This window comes from Chaetura pelagica, unplaced genomic scaffold (genome assembly GCF_000747805.2).
Source record: "Chaetura pelagica isolate M959 unplaced genomic scaffold, ChaPel_1.0 scaffold101, whole genome shotgun sequence".
Lineage (NCBI taxonomy): Eukaryota > Metazoa > Chordata > Aves > Apodiformes > Apodidae > Chaetura > Chaetura pelagica.
The window spans coordinates 6,442,353-6,469,329 of record NW_009952564.1 but is presented as its reverse complement, the minus strand read 5'-3'; the positions used below and the strand labels follow the sequence as shown (position 1 = coordinate 6,469,329).

The 26,977-nt window shown below is 39.0% G+C and overlaps 1 protein-coding gene across 1 annotated transcript in view; it reads right to left on the bottom strand.

The window, feature by feature from the left end:
• MAN1A2 (mannosidase, alpha, class 1A, member 2) overlaps positions 1-26,977 on the bottom strand; it is a gene marked incomplete at its 5' end in the record, with an annotated part of 144,703 nt that overhangs the window by 109,244 nt on the left and 8,482 nt on the right. Inside the window, one exon of the mRNA XM_009993415.1 lies at positions 4,186-4,441. Coding sequence (XP_009991717.1) covers positions 4,186-4,441 — 256 coding nt within the window. The remainder of the gene's footprint in view (positions 1-4,185; positions 4,442-26,977) is intronic.

The following is a 26,977-nucleotide window of genomic DNA, read 5'->3' as shown; positions in this document are numbered from 1 at the left end:
ACTTGATGAAGGCAATTCACACATCAGAGACAGGAAGTTCAGTCATGCTAGTATGATCCTCAACTGTTCAAACACAGCAATCACACTGTTGACAACTGCTCAGCACAAAGGTGTGATTACTGTAACTGAAGTACTTGCACAGTAATTACGCTTATAACACAGTTCCATAAAGTCTTTGGTCTGGCTATGAAAAGCTACACTTCAGAAATCAGAATAGAAGTCATCAACAAGTTATGCAATAATAAAACAGCTTGTCAGTGTGACTCATGTGTAGGCTGATGACCAAAAAAAGGAGTAGGCCTTGTACAGCACGTGATTTGTGACAACTGCAGAGATCATCAGAGCTGCTATTTAAGTTATCCTGGACTCCTCAGTCACACATTGCTATACCTTTGGGTTTAGATCAGCAAGAATTGCCCAAACTTTACTACTTATTCATATCATCAAGAAAATTGCCATTCTGTATTAACCTATAGCTTCTCATCCCTATTCAGTCTACATTTTTAGAAAACAACCTCAGAAATGCAAATACTAATTTTCACCCCTCCCTCTAATTCCAGGTCTGATCTATAGGAACTTTAGTTGATTATTTCTTCCAGCTAGTTCTTCCCTGTTAGCTTTGCACACTACACACATTACTTGGTCAACTCAATTTTGTTCTATCCATTAAATCTATCAGTGGCAAACTCAAAGGTATTTAAATACAGTAAACTGTAGTTAAATTTAGGAAGTGTTGACAACTACATGACCCTTCAACTACAGAAGACATTTTGAAAAGAGAGATTATCTGGATAGCCTCACTTATAATGTTTGAGGACAGTTTTGAAGAGCTATAGAGCCTTTGAAATCCACAATTCAGTGCTGTCCTTTGGGCAACAGCCCTAACCAAGCAGAATTAAGGAGATCCAATATTCCACAAAACTTCTCATTCAAAAATGCTTCTGCCAAACAGAATTGGCACACCTTTCGGGGAAGGATCTACTCCTTGAGAGGTTCACATAGTGATAGATCTCCACATTGTATCATTCATATATCATAAACAGCTGTTCATTATTTGATAAGAGTGGGTTTCTTCTAATCATCATTAATATTCAAAGTAAAATTCTAACTTGGGTGATCTACCCACAGCATGGCACATGCTCCAGCAGCAACTCCTCTCTATTATGACGACAAGTGTATGACTGACTGACAGACTGTTGCTTGATCTGTGAGTAACTAAACTCAGATTATGATTTAAAAGATTTAGCTGGTGCAACAAAGTGCCACGGTCCTGGATGCTCTTTTGTTCTGGTTTGGTGGGGTTTTTGGTAGCATGGGGAGGGCCACAGGAGTGGCACCTGTAAGAAGCTGAGAAGCTCCAACTGCTCCAAACCCAGCCAAGGTGCCATTAGAGGGACAATAGATGCACCTTTGTGATCAACATAGAAAATAACTTATTTAACACCTGAGCAGAGGCAGGAGAAGGTGCCTGAGCAGAATTTCCCTGCAACCCATGGCAAGATAGCAGCTGTCCCTCTGCCCTCATGGAGGAATGTGGTGGAACATTCCCTGAAGGCGCCAGGAGGGGTGAACTTGCCCAGTGGAGTTGGATTTTGTGGCCAGAGGATTTGCTGCCTGTGGACTTTGACTGTGCAGCTTTGGAAGACCCTGGTGCCAGGGGAGTTTGTTCCCGAAGGAGCCTGCGAGTCTGTCGGAAGCCCAGACTGGAGCAGCTCTGGACCTCGTGGGGAAGACTCATGAAGGAGAGGTTCATGGAGGACTCTCTGCCATGGGAGGGACCCCGTGGGCAAGCAGGGAAGGACTGAAAGGAATCCTTCTTCCAGAGGAGGAAGGAGCAGCAGGAACCACCAGCCTGTGAACTGACTCTAAACCCCATCCCCTGTCCCCCTGTGCCGCTGGGGGGAAGGAGGGAGAGAAACCGGGAACAAAGGGATTTGGGCCAGGGAAGAAGGGAGGGGTGTGGTAACATATGCAAGCCCTGCTCTGTGTGTGTCTGGGTCCTGTGTGTGTTTGATGAGTGTGAAATTAAATTATTATTTTTTCCCCAAGTTGAGTCTGTTTTGCCTGGTACCTTAATCAGTGAAGAACCCTCCTTGTCCTTTGTCTCAACCCAGGAGCTTTGTCCTCCTCATCCCACAGTGTCTGTGTGTGTGTGTGGGGGGGAGAAGTTGAGTGAGCGGCCATGGGCCTGTTCCTTTCCTGTCGTGTTGGGCCCAAACCATGACATTACTGGCAAGCCAAGCAGCAGAGAGACAAGAAACCACAACATCTTTAAATACAGAGGCTGTGTTTCCCTACCATTGCCCTGAACCACTCCTGCTTGCTAACTCAAATTTTACAGAATCACAAAATTTTAGGGGTTGGAAGAGACCTCTGAATATCATTGCATCCAACCCACCTGCCTGAGCAGGACCACCACAGAATCTAAGGCACATTACTCAGAAATGCATCCAGCTGGGTCTTGAAAGTCTCCAGAGAAGGAGACTTCACAGCCTCTCTGGGGAGCCTGTTCCAGTGCTCCACCATCCTCACAGTAAAGAAGTTCTTCCTCATGTTGAGTTGGAACTTCCTGTGCTCTAGCTTGCATCCATTGCCCCTTGTCCTATCACAGGGCATGACTGAAAAGAGATTTGCCCCTCCTTCTTGACAGCCACCCTTCAGATATTTGTACACATTAATCAGATCCCCTCTCAGTCTTCTCTTCTCTAGACTAAAAAGCCCCAGGTCTCTCAGCCTCTCCTTGTAAGACATGTTCCAGTCCCTTAGTCATCCTCATAGCCTCCACTGGACTCTCAAGTAAATCTCTGTCCCTCTTGAACTGAGGAGCCCAGCACTGGACACAATACTCCAGATGTGGCCTCACTAGGGTGGAGCAGAGGGGGAGGACAACCTCCTTCAGCCTGCTGGACACACTCTCCTTAACCCATCCCAGGATACCACTGGCCTTCTTGGCCACAAGGGCACATTGCTGTCCTGTGGATAACTTATTCCCCCTACTGTGTGCATCGGTGTATAAGCATTTCAGAGAGGGATTCAAGCACTTAACTTTCACTCTTGAGGGGTGGTAGGCCTTCTGATTCTGAAAAATGCTAGCACACTGCTGCACAAGTGCTGGACTACTACACCCAGGGGCCTCTCTAACATGTCCAGTTACATCCCCGTGCTCCTTCAAACCCAGTTTAAAGCCCTGGCAATCAGCCCCACAGTCTCTTGCGCAAAGTTCCTCTTCCCCCTTTGAGAAAGATGTTTCCCATGAGGTGCCAGCAGACCTAGGGCTGTAGAGGCCATCCAGTTGTCAAAAAACCCAAAAACATTGCGGTGACACCAGCTACAAAGCCACCTATAGTCAGACTGTATTTGTCTGTTCATTACAGTATCACTGCCTGCAACTGGAAGGCATAAAACGAATCAGATAGCAGGGGGGAATAGAAGTAAAAAAATAATGGCCTACAATGTTTCTGCAGTACTAGTTAGTAGTACAGACTCAAAAATGCTTGACAATAATAAAAGGAAATGGGCATTGCCAGGGCAAAAGAGGGCAATGAATCTCACATCCAACTAGGAGTGGAAAAGGTAAGATCAGGAACAACAATTTTTGTAGCACAGACTGACACAGAACCAGAAGTCTAAGCCAATATCTTAATGTTTTACAGGTAAATGAGGCAATCTACTTAAACGACTCCTAGTTTTTTAGACCCATTTAAAGCTTATTTTGAAAAGCATGTGATAGTTGGTAATTGGCACATTTTAGCAGCAGGTAATTTTTTTCCTGTCTTTTCAATACACTTTTTAAACATTTAGAAATACCTTCTGACACATTAACACATCCTGTTCTTAGAATGGAACCTGACAATGTCAGGCTCTGCATTAAAGATACACTTTTTGCTCTTCTTCATGTTAATGACAAACTCACTGTGAACCCATACCACTAAGTTGTAAAAACCCTTAAAATAGTTCTTAAACTGTTATGCAGTGAAATATTAACACCACAACACCAGAAAAAAGCATGCAGTAACGCTGATGCCCATTAATACTTATGTGCACTTTTAATTGTGTTTATTAAAATAATTCGTAGCCCTGTTTTTCTTTTCTTTTTAGTATCAATCATAACAGCAACTAAACACCGTATAAATAATTGCTATCAGAGACAAAAATGGGTAAGGACCAGATCATCATCATTTTTACCTCTTTAATTTTGTTCCTCTTCTCTCGGATATCGAGGTCTGCTGGTTCTCCACTGTTTATCCCTATAAGATTTGGTAAAGGAACAGGGGGCAGTGGCTTGCTGTCTTTCTTTTTCAACTCTTGCACTACTTTGTTCTTTTCTGTCTGAATCTCAGCTTGAATCTCATCACGGGATTTCTTCAATTTCTCCTTAGCCTCTTCCAGAGCCTTTTCATGATCTGCTCGGATCTTATTTCTCAGACGTTCCTCTTCTTCTCTAGAGACACAAATGCTAGTCAGCATCTCATTACTAAAAAAACATTGCTTATAAACACATTACAGCTTCAAAACAGAAGCCATGTCCCATGTTGCTTTACTCAATTTTATTGATTCATACAAGTTTACTGAATTGTTACTCCACAACCCTACACTGTTTTTGCCATGAACTCCAAAAGAAGCACGCATCAGCAACACTATTGTAGAAAAATGTATCAGCAGGGGTTTTCTAGATTGTATCTCAGCATCTTTGCTTGCCTACTCAGGAATTTGGAGAAGAAAGGCCCTACATCCTGTACTTCAGCTACAGGATGCATGCAGAGACACATCTAGCAATAATTCACTTAAGAAAAAAATAAATCGATCAGCAGGGCTCTCCCTCACCTTTTGCCTAATAAATACATCACACACAACCTCACAGGATCTGAAGTAACCACCACAAAAAAAAAAAATCACAGCCACTTCTTTTATTAACGATGAAGTGTGAGCTGCAAGAGCTGCAAACCCCACCATAGCACGTCTCATCTTGAATTCAAAACTCATTGCTCCAAACAGTACAGTCCATAAACCTCACAAGAGGAACACAAGAGATTCTAATAAAGCATGGTTTTGAAAGATGCTGTCAACAAAATCGACATCAACTTTGTTCTAAGTGTTATCTTCCATCATGATCTTTAATGATCAGTAAAAGTTTCAAGACACTCACATGAAATGGAGAGTGCTGTTTCAAATCCTGGGCTAAATAAGAGGTTATGTTAGCAACAGACAAGAACGGCCCATTCCAGTCCTAAAATATTTCAAGGAATCATAAAGATATGCATCAGACTCTCAATATAACTCAACCTTTTCAAGCTTCCTTAAAATACAGAGTTGCTCAATGACTAATGCAAGCCAAAATAGTTGTTGGGATTTAAACAACCCTAGTTACAAAAAACAAGACACTCCCTGTTTCCTCCCATAAGCATAAGTACTTTTTCCTCAAAGAGCGTTAAGGAGAAGACAGTGGATAATGAACAGGAAAGCAGGCAAGAAGCAAGCCATGAAATAAGTACCAAGCTTAGCCTAACTACTTTTAGGAGGAAACAAGTTGACCTATATCATATCTTTTTTCCAGTATATACCAATGAAAAGGAGCAATCACCATTTGGTGTTGAGAGTTACAACAGTTCAGGTGGAAGGGACATAACAGCAATCATCTAGTCCAACTGCAATTAAAAACCAATTCAAAGTTGACAAGATTGTCAACTGTTAACCAAACATTGACAACAAAACCACAAATCATTCTATATACAGAAATTGGGGTATTCCTTCTAACCTACAAAGGTTATTAAAAGTATTTGCAAGATCTATGATAACCTGATTATGTTTCCAATTCAAATTTCAAGTAACTCACTGGGATGCTGTGTTGGAATACCTCAGGATAAGGACAGATCCTACTGAGCTTTGCAAGTATAATAGAACTGTTTTTATTAATCTCACAGATGAGGATTATGTAATGTCTATTACAGAGCAGTGCTTCAACTTTTTTTTAAAAAGGTCAAAGAATGAAACCAGTAATGAATAATATGCATAGAGTTCTGGTAGAGTAGTATCAGAGCAATGCCACCACACTTGTCCATTTTCTGCAAGCTTTATGACTGTTACAGCCCACTGCCTATGGAGAACCGATTTTATATCAAAGCGCAATAAATTGAGGTTTTAGTTCCAGAAATTCACAGTTCAAACACCCAGAGCACTAGCCCTGACTGTTATATCATAAACATCTGGTATATTTTTAAATAAAATTTATACACTTCTTTGCTCCAGTCTATAGCTTGGGCTCAAAAGCTCGAAGAGTCTTCTCTTAGCCACACATTTTATTCTCAATTTAATTTAGATTAGATACTAGGAAGAAATTCTTCACTATGAGGGTGGTAAGACACTGGAACAGGTTGCCCAGGGAAGCTGTTGATGCTCCATCCCTGGAAGTCTTCAAAGCCAGGTGGGATGGGGCTTGGAGGAACCTGCTCTAGTGGTAGGTGTCCCTGCCTAGGTAGGGCAGGTTAGATCTAAATTATCTTTTAGGTCCCTTCCAACACAAACCATTGCATGATTCTATGGAAATCTGACATCACTGAAATCGCTTCACAGTTTACAGACCAATGTGCATTAGATGCAGTGGGAAAACCACAGTACTATGACATAAATGCTCTCAGCAAAAGGCATTGTTACACAAAGAGTGTTTCGTTAGTCCTTATATTTTTCTTGTGCTATTAGGTTTGCATTTTAAAAAAAATTATTGCAGCAGCATCTTTTGACATTTCAGTATCAGAAATACAACATTTTTAACAGATGCACTGACTGAAAGGCATTCCAACTGAAATTCCTCAGCCACTTTTCTCAGTATGACTCATGTCACATCCGTATTTCTTCCGAACAATTTTTTAAAAAATTAAAAACTGAGCTCCTCCCTTTGATTATTTGACCAGTTGCGGAGTCCTCAACACAACAGGGACATCGTGCTGTTGGAATGAGTCCAGAAAAGGGACACAAAAATGATCAAAGGGCTGGAGCACCTCTCCTATGAAGACAGGATGAGAGAGTTGGGGTTATTCAGCCTGGAGAAGAAAAGGCTCTGGGAAAACCTTATAGTGGCCTTCCAGTACCTGAAGGGGCTACAGGAGGGGACTGTTTACAAGGGCATGTAGTGATAGGTTGAGGGGCAATGGCCTCACACTAGACTACGGTAGATTTAGATTGGATATTAGGAAGAAGTTCTTTACAATGAGGGTGCAAAGCACTGGAACAGGTTACCCAGAGAAGTGATGGAGGCCCCAACCCTGGGACATCCAAGGTCAGGCTTGATGAGTCTCTGAACATCTGGATCTAGTTAAAAAGGTCCCTGCACACTGCAGGGGGGCCTGGACTAAGGTCTCTTCCAACGCTACACATTCTATGATTCTATAACTATCAAACCCAAGCTCATAAACACTGCTGAACACTAACAGTCTTTCTCTTCCTTAAATGTAAACCGAAGAAACAACTTGCACAGGGGCAAAAGACTGGTTTAAATAAAGAAAACACAAGTAATAATAATTTTGGATAACTTTTACTTCTACTATGACCCACTTGTGGGAGAAAACAACTTTCTTGTATTCCTGCAAAAGTTACTCACATTCTGTTGTGGTAGCAATGTGCTCAATTCAGTAACAAAAGCAGCTGAAAATTTCTATCAACTGAACAACTTGAAACCATAGATGTGCAGTCTGGAAAGCTCTTCCAAGGTTAGAAGAGGGCTCTGCATAAGATGCAGCTACAGGGAATAAGAATGAGGTCACCAGAACAAGACACCAATCCTCACAGTCATGTTCTCACCAAAAGACAGCATGCTGGACTGGAGCCAAAGAGGCTCCAATGGCTTACAGAGAATGAGAAACAGAAGTGTTACTGAACATGTAAGAATCAAAATAATTCACTATTTGGGGCATGGGGGTAATATATTTTGAAGGTTTGTTTCTCATTTTCAAAACTCAGTTTCTGGAGATAAGTGACAGCCTTTACCATCTGACTAGATCCACTAACATTTTATTAGGAGATACTGAAATTCTTTTTGCAAAGGATCAACCATCACTGAAAAACCTGACTTCTTAGAAAAATGACAGAGCAATAACGTGTCTCGGACCTTAAAAAAAGATGTTCAAGGTTTGTCCAACATTAACTTAATTTGCAGAGGATGCTTTACAATGCATGTTTTACTCATTGATAAAAGTATTTTGGTAAACCCATGGTTAATAGGCACATCACAATTTTGCACCATCAGGATCAAGTGTCATGGAGACTACATTTACCTCTCCTGTAAATTTTGTGTCCCAGGTGCTGCAAACAACAGCAATAGTAAACGCTTCATCACTTCATCATTCCTTTATTTCTAGATTCAGACTCAATGAAACACCATGAACTGGAAAACAACTTTTGAACTCACATTTGTTTACACCATAGGAACCAATACAAAAAGAAACACGTATGAAAGCTGTTGATTTCTACAGCACTATAATCCAATTACAGTCATTAAGGAGGTTTGAACGACAATCTGCTTTACTTCAGTCACTCAGCAGAATATCTAAGTGCTTGAATAAAATGCACAGACTCAACAGAGATGAAAGTCTTCCAGGAAGTGGCATTTTGAGACAAACATAAGAAAACAGTAAGATGAAGAGAAAGGTCAACAGGTATTTGAGGGAGTTTACAGGAGACAGTACAAGATCATCTTCTGCAAACACATTCTCTATGCACTTACCAATGATGGACAGCATGAGTTACAAGAAATGTCATATTCTACATTTCAGCTGAAGACATTTTACCAAATATATTCAAGTACACAACCCATTAGAAGAAAAATCACACTCCTAAATGCTAATACCACATTTCTTCCAATTTCTTCAGCAACAAGAATTAAGTGAAAATACAGAATAAAGTCAAGAGAATTAGAAGATTGAAAAAGTTTGAGCAGCTGACAACCCTCCACCCACCAATTCACACCCAAACACCAACAAACCCTCCATGCAACACAAGAAAGAGACCCCTGCATGCTACCTTCAAATACTCAGAAGACCTTAGAAAGGATCTAAAAATATAAGATTGGGAAGAATCCCAGCATAATCACATATGCAAAAATATGTCAGATTCCCCATGTGACTACTCCCTCCCCAGTCATATAAGTCAACTCTTAAAAATAAAGTATTTTAAGTAACCCTTCAAAAAATCTTACTTAAACAGAAAGCTGCTGCTTTCTTCTAGTCATTCCAACAGCTTATTCTAACATCTCAAGACAGAGGTTCAAGTACACTGAAACTACAGCAGAAGCTACTTTAAAACAAGCAATATGATTAATTTGTGATTAAACTGTTTTTGCTAGCAAGAACCATAAATAGACCTAATAATCAGAATCTGAAACTAGAAACAGGTGCCAGCTTTTTAAACAATTGCTGTAATTAAACATTACAGCTGCCTATGCAGGAAACTGTATACTTTCTAAGCGTCCACGAGCAGTGTCATTCAGAAAAGACCAAATTATAACACTTGGTAACTGAATCCCTAAACAAAACTTAATGTACTTCAGTTATGCACAAGGTTGTGCATCTTCTAAACTTAACAGCTACTAAAGCATTGCTTGCCAAGACAATGACTTCTAAAGTGTCTCTGCTAACTGCTGTGACAAAATAGTCTCCTTAGAAAATGAACTGCAGAAAATAAAAAATGCTTCCCAACTTCCTCATAAGGTTCAAAATCAGAAAAAGGAAAGAAAAATTTGAATGGACTCAAGACAAGAAAACTGGCCACCAGCAACAGTTCCCTCACCCTAGAAAGCAGAGCACTGGGTCACTATACCAAAGGGACAGTAAGTTTATTATAATTCATATTTTCAGCAGATGGGTAGACAGGAACTGCTAAAGCACAAATATTTACATACATCTGTTATCCAGAAAAAAACCCCAAAACCAACCCAGTGTGGAAATTCTGAACTCTTACCCTTTTGTCAAGTTTAATCTTCAACCAGAGACTTCTAGAGACAGAGTGAAACCAAAAGATAGGCACAACAGTAAAAAAAAAAAAAATAAAAAAATTTGAGAGCCAGTGCCTAAAAAATATTTCACACGTTAAATAGAAAAGTTGATTTTCCCTCCAATCTTGCAGCATACACTATTTTATAGTATCCACATGTTACAGCCCCACTGTGTCCTCCTCTAAAATATGCAGAATATACATTCTTGACACACAAGCACACTGGAAATTAATATACTGACCTTCACTACCCAGAAAATTAATCCAAATTGAAGATTCCCTGACTGGTTTCTTTTAGACAAAGGTGACAGTAGAATTTATTTCTAGCAATGGTTAGATTTGTGTATGGCATGAGAACTGCTCCTCAAACACAAGAAACATGAGACAGTGTCATCCCCTTCCATCCAGTTCCGTAAGTTTTCCTCATCACTGCACTTCCCCTTGACCTTTTTCATGTTCCTATTTCCTGTCTTCCTTTACTATTATTTTACCAACCTAGGCTCTGCTAGCTTGCTTTCCCAATCTTTTACAAATGCAAGGCCACAACTGAACATCAGTTCTTCTCGCTTTCATCATTCAACGTATTTGGACTATGCTAGGGAGAAGACAGAGTTAACTCCCTGGCACAGGCACTTTCCTTTAATTCTCAATATGCCTTCTTAAATTCCACGTAGAATTCCTCCAAACAAAGCTTCCTTCCATTTATGTGCAATAAATAATGTCCCTAATTGATTTCCTTTGCAGCCAAATTTGGACGAAGAATCTGGGCCTTCAGCCACCTTCATCACTGCTCTCAAAAAAGCTGATCACTATGATGGAAGCTCACAGATACTGTTCCAGATCTGCTTTCTTGTCTAAACCAAAACTTCAGTATTTGACTTTTTTTTTTGTAGATAGCTGGGTGTCACCTTCAAGTCAAATGAACTGTGATGTAAGTCTTAATCTTCCTCCCACAGCTTTTGTTCAACAATGGAAACTTCTCCACTGCCCGAACTGCCATTCGTCTGGACATTCTTCCCATTTCCTAGAACTTGACTATACTTAAATTTTTCGTAGTTTCTGTTTCCATATATTTTAAATGCAGTCTTTCTTAACCCACATAGTTACAAGACCTTCAAGCTTGACCTTGTGTTCACCCAGCAATTGTTAGGAAGACAATCTACTCAACTACTTTAGTCTTTGTCGCCTTTCTGTATTTTTTTTTTCTGCAAAAAAAAAAGTAATTCATTACATGTAGTTTTCTAGGCACAAGATAAAGAAAACATTGTCACTTCTAGGTGTCCAATATGTTAAATTAACAGATTTCCATGATGCTCATTAAAGGCCATTGCTCATTGTTACTCCTGCATCTGTCTCTATCCAAATGTTTTCCTTTGTCTTGTAATTTAGGCAGGGCCTTTGGAAGCAGCTCCTGAATGAGGACAATCAAAACCCTGAGTGAATTTATTTAGAGAGAACTAAAAAACCACAGATTGACTAGGCATACAGAACTTGCAGAAATAGGTGAAGAGTTGAATGAAGCACATCCCTTATGCATGAAGAGCAAGCCCCTCGCAAAAGCTAAAAAAATCCTTAGTAATGTTAGATACCCTCTAGAAGATTTTGAAACATAGCCAGAATCCTCATAAATCATCATAAGGCAGTACATCCAATTAAATACTTCATTAATAAAGGGCATTAACATACAATAAATCTCCTGTTTTCTTTCACAATAGAATTAGGGACAAAACATACTTTCCAGTTAAAAAAAAACAACACCAAACAACAGTATAGATGTCACAATCAAACACAGAACATGTATATCTTCTGAAGGAAAAAAACTCCTCAAACATCCTTAGGGAATTGTTCAGTCCCTATGTTATGAATATTATCATGAACAGAATTAGGAAAAAAAATTATCTTGAGATTTTGACAAGTGCTGTGACCATTAGCACAGGCATTTTTATCCCTCACCTCCGTCTACAGCAGTCAAGTGATCCCAAGCATCAACACAAAAAGGAGGAGAACATGAAGCTCAAGTTAATGGCTTTCTTGAGACCTGAAACCACTGTCATAGCTGGTACTGTCAGCTTAAGTTTTATAGGTGAATAAAGGCAGATGTTTTCTACAAGCATTCCACCAGTTGCATTCATTTTAGTGGCCAGTCATTTGTCAATGCTAAGAAGGGTCACTAGAGACTGTAATCAGTAGAAACGTAAGCATTTTAAGCTTACATGAAGTGTCTTAACTTTGTAGTTAGAGTATTAGGTGAGACAGACTGTCAGAAGAATCACATCAACTATTTCAGGATACTGGATACATTTTTAAAGACAACAACAACGAATGCAATTTTCATTAGTGAGGAGCAAAGGAGAAATACAAATTACATGTAACGCTCTATTAAGTTTTCAACTACATATAAGCAAACTCAATTTTTAGCGTCCTGGTGTCATTCAGGAATGAAATCACTTTTTTAGGAAAAGCAATAGATGCATAAAGTACAACAAGGAGAGTTTTCAATCACTACAGATCTATCAAACTTCTCATTTAGACCTTTTCTGCTTATACAGTGTAAAAGAACACAATTAGATTTGCCTCAAGGCACTAACATATAATCAAAAGCAGGCATTATTTCAGAATTTTTGCTGATTAAAGAAACTTCATTTAACAGCTGCAGCTAATTACTTCTGTGCAGAATACTAAGCTCCTGCAGAACGTCTTAAATCTGACTGTCAAAGCATTTACAATGCTAATACAGAGGAAAAAAAATTTTTTAGTAATCAAACTTGCTTCTAAAAAAGGACACCGAAAAACCTAAGTCTTACTAAAAGTTTATGAAATTTAAAGTCTCTTCATGATTTATCAAAAAACCTAAAGAGAAGAATGTTGCAACCTGTCCTGTGTTGAAAGGATTTTAAATTGCTTCCTGTCTCCCAGTACCATACTGACTGGAGCATCAAATTTTCCTTTCCAGCAAGTACCCCACTGAGTCAGTTTTGTGGGTTTTTTAAGTAATAAAGATGGAAAAACTTTACAAGAAGCAGAAGTGAAAAATACATATAGACAAGAAAAAGAAAGAGAAAAGGAAACTGAATTGAATTGAACAAGATAACTGGGTAGAATAAAAATTTAGAAATTAGCAAGACAGAAAGAACAAACACTTGAAAACAAAGAGGTTATATTGATGCAGGATTCAACAGTACCAAAACCTAGCAGGATAATTTTAATTCAAAACTGCAGGTGACTACTACAATTAATTACTATAAATACCACAATTTTCTACTATAAACCACTCTAGGTAGCTGGAAATACTGCTGTTGTGAAAGATTTTATGTATATAGCAATAGCAATATCTTGCATGCTGTATTATTTATTGATACAAGAGACAGTTTGATCAAGACAGAAAAAAAATTGTCCTGTGATACAGAGAAAGCAACTACACAGAACTGTGTTCTCACACAGGGTATAGTCTCTGCTTCCTATTTAAGAAGTAATCTTTACAAATAAGCACATTTATATCTAGGAAAAGCAGTCCTGCTAACATTGATGGCCCGGATCAGATACTGAAGCACATGCTCATGTAGAAATAAAAGGAACCAGAGCACTCCCATCACACAGCATCAAGCTTTTAAATATTACTTTATGTCCAGTCTATTATTAGTGCCAAAAGCTATGTTTCCAACAGGAAAAAAAACCACACAAACATAATAAAAAAACAAACCCAAAGAGACAAACCCAACAACAGAAGCCAAGAATGAAAGCAAAAGTGGTGCATTCCATGATTTGGCCTAGATCACAAAAATTACTGCGGAGTCTGAAGCATTACTGTATTTTCCATATAGCTCATCTATCTCAGATGTCATCATGCTAGTGTCTTTAGAGTCATTGTTTCTTTTTCCTTATTTTATACAAATTTTTACACTAATTTTTCACAATGCAAACCTGCTTTGATAGCAACTTCTCCCTGAAAAATCACGGTCCAACTTAAGTTTCACAATATTAAAAAGAATCCTAAAATTAGTCACATGTACAGGCTAATTTTTAGATTAAAAAATATATTCAAACACCTGAAAACCAAGAGGATTACAAGTGTCCACTACACCTTACTTCTCACTCCTTGGAATACATGAAGGGCCACACTGAAGTTGCATATGCAAGTGCAGAAATAGCACTTGTTACACTATTTCATGTTTTAGCATTTCACATGGAGTGAAAAGTTTTGAGATTTCTTACCTAATTTTTAACCTAAAGAAAATGAACCATGGATCCATTTTTGTACAACAGCAGCAATCGTTTCAGTATGCGCTCTACAGAAACTTGTGCTATATCTTCAGCACTACAGTACTGACTTAATCGCTACTCCTTCACTCTCTGTATTAGCCACATTGCCTAAGAGTTGTGTCAAGATGGGATGCTGGATTCATAACTTCAGATTAGTACAGGAATTTTGGGATGTGGACAGACACCAGAACAAAAAGACAACAAAGGAACTCCAATCATGTACATGCATTACACACAGCATCCTTACTCCGCATTCTTTGCTGATCTTCTTTGCTTCCAGAATTACAAATCCTCCCGTTTTGCATGTGATACTCCCTGAGGAGGAAAAAAAGCATGCAGAAAGGCATGCAGAAATTCTTCAGAAGTGACTGACAGGACCTAAATAGCCTCTAGAAATTGAACAAGTTTTAATAGGAGCTTTAGCCAGCTGAAAATTTCCTTTTCCTTCTGCATACCCACATAGTAAAGAAGAAAGAGAATGTCTTAGTAGATCTATTGATTATAGCATGCCCCTGTTCAGGTAGTTTAGCCCAAGAAGTGACTGACAGGACCTAAATAGCCTCTAGAAATTGAACAAGTTTTAATAGGAGCTTTAGCCAGCTGAAAATTTCCTTTTCCTTCTGCATACCCACATAGTAAAGAAGAAAGAGAATGTCTTAGTAGATCTATTGATTATAGCATGCCCCTGTTCAGGTAGTTTAGCCCAGTAACAGAACACACAATATCAATTTGACTAAGGTACAGAGAGCTTCCTACCAGTTCACCTGAGATACAGAAACAGCAATGTATGAGAGAACGTTTGAACAAAAGAGAAACAGGATTTTACCTGTTAACCTTTGCGAGATACAGCTTGAAAACCTTGCCTCCAGCAGATAGCAAAGGTTTGCTGAAATCATGATGTAAGAATGAAACAGAGAAATCTGTAGTAATTCCTTGCAACAGGAAGTGCTAAATATAAACATACTCAATACTTTATATACCAGGACAGCCTCACTTTCCACATGTGGTAGTACAGATGACACTTCTGTCACATTTGACAGACATTATAAGCTTGTACTAAAATTAAAGAAAAAGAGAGTAGATGCTTGAAAATTGATGGGATGTGGACAGACACCAGAACAAAAAGACAACAAAGGAACTCCAATCATGTACATGCATTACACACAGCATCCTTACTCCGCATTCTTTGCTGATCTTCTTTGCTTCCAGAATTACAAATCCTCCCGTTTTGCATGTGATACTCCCTGAGGAGGAAAAAAAGCATGCAGAAAGGCATGCAGAAATTCTTCAGAAGTGACTGACAGGACCTAAATAGCCTCTAGAAATTGAACAAGTTTTAATAGGAGCTTTAGCCAGCTGAAAATTTCCTTTTCCTTCTGCATACCCACATAGTAAAGAAGAAAGAGAATGTCTTAGTAGATCTATTGATTATAGCATGCCCCTGTTCAGGTAGTTTAGCCCAGTAACAGAACACACAATATCAATTTGACTAAGGTACAGAGAGCTTCCTACCAGTTCACCTGAGATACAGAAACAGCAATGTATGAGAGAACGTTTGAACAAAAGAGAAACAGGATTTTACCTGTTAACCTTTGCGAGATACAGCTTGAAAACCTTGCCTCCAGCAGATAGCAAAGGTTTGCTGAAATCATGATGTAAGAATGAAACAGAGAAATCTGTAGTAATTCCTTGCAACAGGAAGTGCTAAATATAAACATACTCAATACTTTATATACCAGGACAGCCTCACTTTCCACATGTGGTAGTACAGATGACACTTCTGTCACATTTGACAGACATTATAAGCTTGTACTAAAATTAAAGAAAAAGAGAGTAGATGCTTGAAAATTGATCAAAAAAACCCCCAACAAAATACACCACCAAAAAGCCACACTAAATACATGAGTCCAGTAAGAACAGTAATAGAAAGAAGGTAACTCTTCCTCTATTCTTGTTATGAAGAAAAGACCAAATAAACCAGAAGATGGACGAAGAAAACTTTCCAAGTAACACAGTCAACAAGCAAACACCTCTATTAACCCTCTTTTACATAAACTGACTTTATTTTAGGAACAGGTTTATTTAGTCTCAAACAGCAATCAAAAAAAAATAAAATTAAGCATACCAACTATGAGCAGTAGTATTCAGCTGACTTTTGGAAGTTTAAAGTAAGCAACCTTAAGAACAGAGCTCAGGACACCAGAAAGGGAAAATCACAGAATAGTTTCAGTTGGAAGGGATCTCAGTTACCATCTAGTTCCAACTTCCCTGCATGGGCAGGGACAGCTACCACTATACCACGTTGCTCAAAGCCCCATCCAACCTGCTCTTGAACACTGCCAGGGAGAGGGCAGTCACAACTTCCCTGAGCAACCTGTTCCACTGCCTCACCACCTTCACTCTAGAGAATTTCCTCCTAATGTCTCATCTAAATCTCCCCTCTTCCAGTTTTAGTCCATTACCTCTTCTACTCTCGCTACAAGCCCTTGGAAAAAGTCCCTCCCCAGCTTTCCTGTAGCCCCCTGCAGGTACTGGAAAACCAATATATGGTCTCCCCAGAGCCTTCTCTTCTCCAGGTTGAACAACCCCAACTCTCTCCACCTGTCTTCATAGGAAAGGTGCTCCAGACCTCTGGCAATCTTTGTGGCCCTCCTCTGGACTCACTCCAGGAGCTCCATGTTGTTCTTGTGTGGGGGCTCCAGAAATGGAAACAGTACTCCAGGTGGGGTCTCACGAGAGCAGAGTGGGAGAATCACCTCTGCTGAACTGCTGGTCACGCTTCTTTTATTGGAGCCCAGGACACAGTTGGCTTTCAGGGCTGCAAGTGCACATTGCTTCTCATCTACCAGCAGCCCTAAGTTCTTCTCAGGGCTGTTTTCAATCCATTCTCCACACAGCTTGTATTTGTGCTTGGGATTGCCCTGACCAAGGTGCAGGACTTTGCACTTGGCTTTGCTGACAAAAGACACTTGCTGTTTAGAATTGTGTTTGGGGGCAGTGGGATGTCTTTTAAATAAACCAAGTAGCAGCAACCACTAAAAATTATGACAAAGACTTTAACAAGTGTTTCAAAATTATATGATTGGAGCTCTACATCCAGAAGAGACTAACACTTGAGCTAATCCAGGATGACAGCCTCCTGCTATCAGTTACTGTGTAGGTCGACACAGAGGAAGAGAAAACTACCCTGACAGGGTTTCACACATAGCTTGCAGCAGAAAAAAAAAAAAAAAAAAAAGAATATCCAGCTACAGTTTCACATTATATATATATAAGCTGATTAATACCTAGCTACTGCCAAGTGAAAGGTCCCACTCAAACATGCACCAGCTCCAGCATTGTCAGTGGGTGGTAAACTGATTGATGGCCTTAACGTTCTTAGATTTAACAGTAGTAGACTTATCTGGGGCTTGGTAGTGCACTTCTGACCATTGGTTTGTTGTGAGTTTTTTTGCACAGAGTTAGCTCCCTGAATGAGCTGATGGTGGGTGTCAGATGAGAGCCAAAGCTAACAGTGGTTAAAAAGAGGAGCAATTTTCCCTCTATGGATGAGTCGATACAGCTTTCCCTTAACAGAGCCTGCCAGAGTCTGATGTGTAAATTGTAGCTTTAAGGTGACTGGTATAAAAAGAAATTAAACTGTAGGACTTTGAGGTAAACAGTCAAAAGCAGCAGTAATAGGGCCAAGGATCTGCTGGAAACTGAGGGCTATTGGATAAAGTCATGGTGAGATAAACAAACTGACTGGAAAACCCACACAACACCTAGAGCAGAGGTCACCAATGCAAGCACAAGCCATGGCAAGTTAAGCTTTGGGAAGTTCTGACAACCTGAGAAGGAACCCAACTTCCAATCAGACAGATGACACTGTCTTCACTGAATGCCTGAGACAGAGAATCCACATGTGTGGACTAGTAAGAGAATATCCCTGCATGAGTAAGAGTTACCCAACATTAGCATACGTCCCCTCCCTCTTCTGATCGCCAGCTAGTTAGTTCACAGTAACATAGCTTTGTGTAACAAAGGGTATTACAACTTTATATGCCTTGTGGTGATCATCATCTCTCTGTGAGTAATTCTTTAAGTTTCAGGGCTTTAGTTGCTCTACAAAAACAAGCTTGCTTATTTCTTATCTTGGTACTCAGGAGATCAGGCAGCCAGCCAGTGGTGAGCTGAGCCAGCTGAAAAATCACTGATCATTTCAGGCCAATTCAGGTCTCCTAACTGGCTAACTGCCCAAACACCACTGTTGGAGTAAGGATATAGGCAAGATTAAATGCTGGGGGCATAAAAGAATAGGACATGAGCTTCAAGTGTTACAGACCTGCATGTTCAGGGATGTTAAATTAAAGCCCAACCTATAAGGAGCCTTCCTGCACACAAACTTAAATGGCCATTAACCCTGGCCATTCCCACCTCAGCTGTATGGTTTCCTCTCCTCCAGTTTATCCCAACAACACTGTTTCTTCCATCAGGTAAGAGCCACTCTACGATCCTAAATGTTACTTACGCCTTACTAAGACTGATCTTGCATCAAATGTCTTCTCTGCCCAGTGCGACTCTGAGGAGTCTTTGATATCTTGATCAGCCAATGCCCACCTGTTCTTATGCCACAGATAACACTGATCTTTTTCTACTTATGGAAAGGGGGGAGGAAACCAGAGCGCATTATTTCAGAGTCATGCCATCCCCTTTTGTTTTGCTTCACGTGCAATTCTCATCTCCAGCTTTCAAACAAATAAATTAATTGCTGCTCCTTCTCACCAAGGCCCTCTTCTAGCCCTGGCTCAACTTACCCCTCCAGATTCCTGATCAGGTACTTCCTTACCTTTTCCCATCCCTAAACTGGAAAAATGAGAATTATATTAACTGAAGAAGCATCTTATTCCTGATGCACGTGTTCAAAACAGGTACCACAGTTAACTATGGTAGCTCCCTCCTACACAAGTCTTCCCAGCAGTCTGATTTTCAGCAGTAAACCTCAAGACTCTCAACAGCTGAAGAAAAACAGCTGGAGAAAGTCAGCAACTTAAAGGAACAGCTGTGATAAGAGTATGGTCTTAGTCTAAAAATTCTCAATTGTTCAAATGTAAAATAAGTTGACAGCTAGCAAATACACACATAAAGAGAGAAAGGCTATTGCAAAAGCTAAGTAGAAAATAGTGTATAGTGTAGACTGAGAGATGGCAAGCTTTCAGGTAAGCAGATGGTACTAGACTTCTCTGCATGGGAAACCCTCTGGCAGGTTCTACAGAGCTCTAAGGAAGTGACTACCCTCACACAGATGTTCTGTCAACACAAGCTGCCACATTTCCATAATGCTATTTTACTCACCCAGCCAGAGTTGCTTTCCACATCCAAGAAGCAACAGTGCTTTAAATATCCTATGGGAAGTTCACACGTACTGGTCAGATATACCCTCCTCCACCTGTAATTGTTACCATATAGCTATAGGGTATATTGATACCTGCATATCAATGCACCTGCATAGTGCCACAAGCCATACACTAAAATGTTGTATGGCAAAGAGCTCCAAGAGGAAGAAGAGGGGGAAACCCTGGGATCTACCTACATGAGACTGGTACAAGCTCTTCATTACAGGGGAACACCACTACTAGGGGTGTGCAGCTTAATCCATATGCATATACACCAATTCCTCTTGACTTGCTCCTCTCACCACTAGGAACTAGTTTGGCACAACTCTCCTGGCTAATCCAGCACCAGTACTAGTCAATTAGTCTTGCTGGGCATGGGAACAGCACTTGATCAGTCTGAAAGATACAGGATTGTCAGGATCACACCAATCACCAGCACTCCTTTTCCTCTATGTGGCAGTTTAAAATAGTAGTCCTGCTTCACAGAAACTGAAAAAAATTATGGGGCAACAAGAGAAAAAAATATTAACTTGAACTCTGTCTCAGAATATCATTCACTTTCAGAAAGCATTTTGTGACATGTCATGAGAAAAACCCTGACAGGATAGGAGCTGCAGACATTGCTCTGTTAAATACCATCCTTACTTATTTTCAGGCAGAAAAACACCAAATATATATAATACCTAATACATACTGTGATTCAAAAGGATTTCATGTAAGAGGACACACTGGAGTAGTTATACTTTTACAGTAAAATTGGATTAAAATGGAAACTCTATAAAAGTTCTTCTTCCATATGGCATCTCTGGGACTGGTTAGAAGCAAAGCTTTTCACCTCTCTGCTTGGCAGATCAGACAAAACAGTAAGTAAAGATGGAGCCATGAAATACCTGGAAATCATGACACACAGTCAAATCTGCACTTTTCCACAGAGCAAAACTGTATCTGTGGAAATCAGTGGATGAAAGGCAACGATGTGACAAATTATTTAACCTTACAGGTCCTTTCAATAACTTTCCACAATAATCTATCCTGCTAATAAACTACACAACTTTTACTCAAGAGATGCCTAATTGCATGTTGTGTTTTGTTGTTGTTTTTTTTTCCCTTTTAGAAAAGGCCCAAAAAGCAACACTGGATCAGGAACTCCCCACTCAAAAAACTCAACAACGCAAGGCTCACACTGCTCAGCACATTTATGAAAATGGAAAGTAGTTTCTTTGCATGTCAGAAGGGAATTCAGTCACCATCACAGAATCACAGAAAGACTGAGGTGGGAAGGGACCTCTGGAGCTTGTCTGATCAAGCAGGGCTACCTAAAGCTAGTTGCCCATGATCGTGTCCAGACAGCTTGTGAATATCTTCAAGGATGTAGATATCATTACCATAAACTACACAGCAGAATTTCCTCACATATGAATGAACCACAGAGAATGAGTGATAAGCTTCACTTTGAAAAAGACACCTTCCCAACTGCACGGTCCTCTTTGTAAACCATATTGTTGACAGTCAACTAGGTTAGTAAAATCTAGCATGTAGTTTAAAGAATGACTGACCCACAAACAAGGTAAGGATATTAGCATCACTACAATAAATGTAACAGAAGGCAAAAAGAGTATAAAGGAGGTAATTGTGATGATTAAACTACTCTTACACACTAAAATTAAGTGAGTTAAAGATGACTTGGCACCCTTTAGGAACTGCTAAGCAGATCTTTGTTAATATTCATTTGCAATAAAAACATTGTCAGTGAAAGAAGTGAAACGAAATACAACAAATAAGCAATGTTTCAGTCTCACATCTAAAACTCTAGCATAGTAGTACAACTAGTACATGCACCTAGAACTATCATGGATGCTTTTCACAAACTTATGATAAAATTAACTGATTAAACTAAAGCAAGGAAATGTTGATTAATAGCTGCAAGTCCAATTTCCAGTATCAGTGACGCACTCTAATTTTAAAATGTTTTACAGACTACACACACGGGCTTTAGACACATGCAACAGATGAGTTGGACACAAACTACTTCACAAACTACAAGACAGAAAACACACAGAAGTACTGTAACACAGAACATGCATCTAAAGCAATAGAAAAATGGGAAAAGAAAATGTCTCAGCAGTTTGATCTTTGAATTGTCTTCATCGATATAATCTCAGATAGTGTTATCAATAGTACAAGGTACACACTGCGTTACCTTCTGTTGTTAATTTACTTAATAAAATCACGTACACATCCAGCATATAAAGTAAAATTTCTTCCTTCTCCACCACCATCATAGTCAACTTTATGAATTCCCAGCAGCAAAAATGAAGCTCATGGACAGTTGTAGTCTATATGCGTGATCCCTGTAAGATTAAATTAAAATCTGTCTCATCAGCTCAGGTGATTATGGCAACTTCCTTACCTCTTTCATGAAAAAGAAAAAAAGGTAATTTCCCTAACAATACTGTACACTACAGAAGAGTACATAATTAAGACATTACCCTAAAACTGGGTAATATTGTTGATTTAATTAATGGAAGCTCTGGAACTAGAAATAGCACATAACTCTCTTCTTCACTGGCTGTAGGCAATTAAAATCTTCGTGGGTTTATCTTTTTTTTTTTTTAAGAAGTTCAGACCCAAAAGCTTCAAACATATTGGTCCAGAGTAAACAAGCACGGAGTCCCAAGATCACCATGCCAAGAGATTTGACTCCTGATGACTAAGTCCAGTCTGAGCTTGGGCTCAACACTACCAAAACCAAACTGTTATTTCATGAGAGATTACCCTCATAGCTTTAAACCACAAAAGGTACAAGAAACAGTGAAACTGCTGAGACATGAGCTTCATTTTAGAGAAAAATATTGACTCAAAATGGTACAAAGCCAAGAAAAAAGATGGGAGTTAGAATATGCTGACTCAGCAAAATCAAGGCTCAGCCAGCTCAAATTTTCCTACCTTATACCTTCTAGGCCAGCAGGGACTGATAGGAACGCCTACCCATGGCAATTTTATAGACAAAGACTATTTATGAAGATTAAATATGTAGTAAAAGGTTGTATCCTTGCAGCCACTGCCATGCATGGAAGTTAATGTTGGAGTTGGGAGTTCTTTCCAATCCTGAAGCACAGATGCAGCATAATCAAGTACTCAGACTAAGAAACAGAATCTTAACTCCCTCCCCTATGAACTTATCACCCTCAGCCATTAGCATTTTGGATTCCAGAAATAAGAGACAGGAGATTAAATAAAAAACACAAAGCTGGCTGTCAAAACTTAATGTAGCTTCCCTCCTTGAGGATTTATTAAATTTTACGGAGGCTTTTATTTACTATTGCTTCTCAGACGTTAAACTTCAATCATTCTTAATGATTTAAAAAATGACACAATATTAGCTCCCTGTCACCACCACATGTTTCGGGACCACACCTTCATGAGAAAAAGGTTGGAGAAAAGGATATCTGTGATCTGAAGAACAGCGTGACATAAAGAAACATAAGAAAAGTTCTGGGTTACACTTCCACCTAACTCCTCCTGCCCTTCCCTCCGCTCCTAGCATTCCCAGCTTCCCACAGCAGAGGAGAAGGTGATGCTGCTGTAGATGTCAGGGACAGCTATTAGATGTCGAGGACAGCTATTAGATAGCACTTGCCACATTCACAGCCCTGTTTAATTTCAACTGTTGAGCATTGAACCAAAGAACTGTAGGGGTCAGATTGCTGAAAGTGACCAATTCTATAAAAAGGAGAGCAAAAGCAGAAACTGAAAATAAAATATAAAACCAAAACTATCTGCTACAAATGCTTTTTAACAGTTTGATGTACATATAAAGCTTTCTGAACCTCAAAAGACATTCTATTTTAAGAGTTACTGAACCCACCTGAAAGCTGGTGAGGCAAGGTTACGGCTGATGCAGTTTAAGGCAGTTTAAGGCAACTTGGATGAACTCGATTTACAGTCCACACAGGCTCCAGAATTTTCTCTCATTAATAGAAGTCAGACAGAAAAATGAAATTTTTTTAAGTCCTGCATTTCAGAAATATTTTTATTTCTTTATGCTTCCACATGTTTTCCAGTTAAGAGAACACTAAAAATATTACAGTTTGCTTTTTTCTCAAAATTCCATACTATGAACCCACGAAAGTTCAAGACAAACTTGCAAGGCAATAAAAAACAAACAGTAAGTAATTAAAACTTACTAAAAAATTACAGACACCACTTCAGAGTTTTGGTTTCTTTACTTGTTATTGTATGAAAGGAAGCTCCAGAAATAACTTGTTTTTTTTTCCTCCAAAACTCAATTAAACTTAAAATTTTTCCAGGATCACCATCAACAAATTCTAGAGTACAAAAAATTCTGAATTAAAAAATACCCTACTAGACTAAATAATAATCTTGTGCTGGGGATTGATCAGGTGACTTGCATCAGTATCTGAACCTCCCAGACCAAAGCAAGGTGGCATTTTCTTTGCAGTGCCTTAAGCTCCTCCTGCAAGGGTTCCTGCAGGTTACATTACCACTTCAGACATCACATGTTTCATTGAGCATAATGATTCAGGCATCTTGCCAAATTGACACTAATATGTCAAGCCTCATTTTTCTTTGTAATAGCAGTAGATTGGATGATCTAGTCCCACAGTAGTGCGACAGCCAGATGCTGTTTTGAGCAAATTATGTCTAAAGAGGGGAAAGGGGGTGTCAAGAAAATCACTATGCATAAAATGCAATACATCTGAACCAAATCAGTGCTCAAGCGGTTTATTGAAACCAAAGTAAACATATAAAAACCTACAGTTCTATAAAAACTTCAGCAAACCAACAATCTGGGGTCCACATGTAGTGTAAGCGTTAGTAACAATCTCAAAAATTCTGTAGTTTCACAAAGACACAGGAACAAAATCAGCATCAGGCATCTGACTTCGAGTCCACAAACTGCTACCATCACCTACTCTGGCCAGCAAGCAGCTATCAAATCTTGCAGTGTCAACACAGGACCAGCTGAAATTCAGACAAAGATTCCAGGTTGATGGCATGATGGGGTGATAGATTGATTAAATTTGGTTTTGGGTCGGCATTTTTTATTTTGTGGGGTTTGATGTTTGCTTTTTTAAGAACTTCCTTTAATTACCAGTACAACTTCTAATTATTCCAAATCATTCATTAAGCAACAGCACCACAAAAAAAAAAAAAAAGAAATGCAACAAGGTTATAATGGAACTGCTTTGTGAAAACTGCCAGTGGAACATCAGTCACCTCTCCAGCCATTTGTTTTAAAGTTTCACAGGTAATATTGAAATTACAGCAGTGATAATTGATAACCCACTTCACAGAGCAGTTTATAGATATCACATATATAGATACCTCGGTATCCTTCCATCAAAATTGGTTCCTCAAGATCATTAAGTTTCCAGACAAGATACGAGACTCCACAAAAATATTCTCAATTATCAGGGTGACAGTTACTGCAGTGCAGGTAAGTTCTCTTCCATCATCTGAGATAAAAATTAGTAATTAATTTAACATAGAAACAGGCAAAATATTCATAATGTATGAACTGTACATCACACTGATCTGGACCAACTGAACAAGTATATCAATTTATAGATCCAACTTGACTGGTTTTACATACCTAAATGAGTATTTTTAACAGTTCATATTAACAACTGGTTCAAATAGAGCAATGTGCTAGATACAGTAATAAAACTGAATTTTAAAAACTGTTTAATTCTTAGCAATATTTCTTTTTTATTTTCCTGCTTACTGGAGAATGGCTCTTTCAAAGACGCACTGATATTTTAATTGCCATGGATTCTACTGTCTTTAGGTGGAATTAGTTACAAAAAAAAAAAAAAAAAGAAATTTGAATTCCTTGTATTAAATTTGCCTTTATAACATCAGAACTCCGTGATGCAGAAGAGTCCAATTAACCCCCTGTAGTATTTTCTTCTGCAGAGCACTGTGCCTTGCAACTCGGAATTCAATACATGCATAACTTCATAATTTGAAGAACACTTTCCACTCAAACAGAAACCAACAGCAGAACAGATGCCTTTAGGAAAGTAAGGATGTGTGATTATAGCACTGGGAAAACAGACACAAGGTTGCATCATCTGCAATTATTAAGTGTAGAATTAAACAGTCTTCAGTTCCAAGATAAACCTGATTAACAAGAGATTTAAAAGGTCACTAGAAACATGATTCTTAGTCAAACTAGCTCACAGTGTAATTTTTTCAGGATTGAATTTTCTCTTTCTTTAGGGGAAAAAAAAAAAAAAAAAGAGGTGGGAGGTAGAACACTTTATCTTACCTGGGAATAGAACTCCTCTCTTCTCTAAGAAGCATCTTTCCCACTACTTCTGCCACTTCAAATAAGCCCAGAGAGTAGTGGAGTTTTTCAAGCTTTGTTTTTTAAAGCATAGAGCAAGTTTGATTTCACAAAGTAAGGAAAACAAGCAGGAAGTTTGCAGTCCAGAAAGTCAACTCTGCATGATGATTTTTTATATACACTATAGAAATGATGCAAAAACTGATACTCTAACTTGCATAGGAAAAATAGTAAATAGCATTCAAAATACAATAAATTCATAAAGATAGCAAAGTATCTAGAAAAAAACTGCAGAGAAAACAGCACATATTGTAAGCTGCTCTTGCTATCCAACAAACCTAAACCACGAGTACATCTGAGCCCAGTGTATTCAGCGTATACAGATATATACAGAGCCAGATATTCAGAGCAAGAACAGAATCATAGAATAGAATCACAGAATCATTAAGGTTGGAAGGGACCTGGTAGATGTGATCTTCCCCTTCCCACTGAAGGATTTAAGGGCTACGTTGCTCCCAAAACCAAAATGTTTTTTCTTACCCTTTGTGAGCACATTCAGCTTGATCCAATAAAAAGTTAAACGGATTAGTGTGATTCAGTGCTGATGATCACCTGCTCTTAAGTGGCCTGACTGTACACTTTAGCAGTTAAAACATGTCAGCAACTCCCAGAAAAAAATGGTAACAAATTATTGAGAGGGAGAAACTACTTATGCAGCTTGCCTGTGCTAACTTCAAATGCCTTGCTGGCCTACAAAGAGTAATAAGCCTCAGCTGCAATGAATGTCACCTTGGAAAAGTCTTCCAAGTTGCTAACCGCACACATTAAATGTGAAAATTGACATTTCTGCATGCTGGAGTTAATAGACACAAAGTAATTTCATTTAACAGCTCTTGCATCTTTATACAGCAAGAAAATACTTTCATCATACGCAGTCCCTTAAAGCAGTAATTTTGCTCATGCCATGCTGATCAGATTACATAATTTTAAGCCAAACAAAAAGCTCGAACTTGCTTTCTCAAACAGAGTCAAGAGAAAACAGCTACCT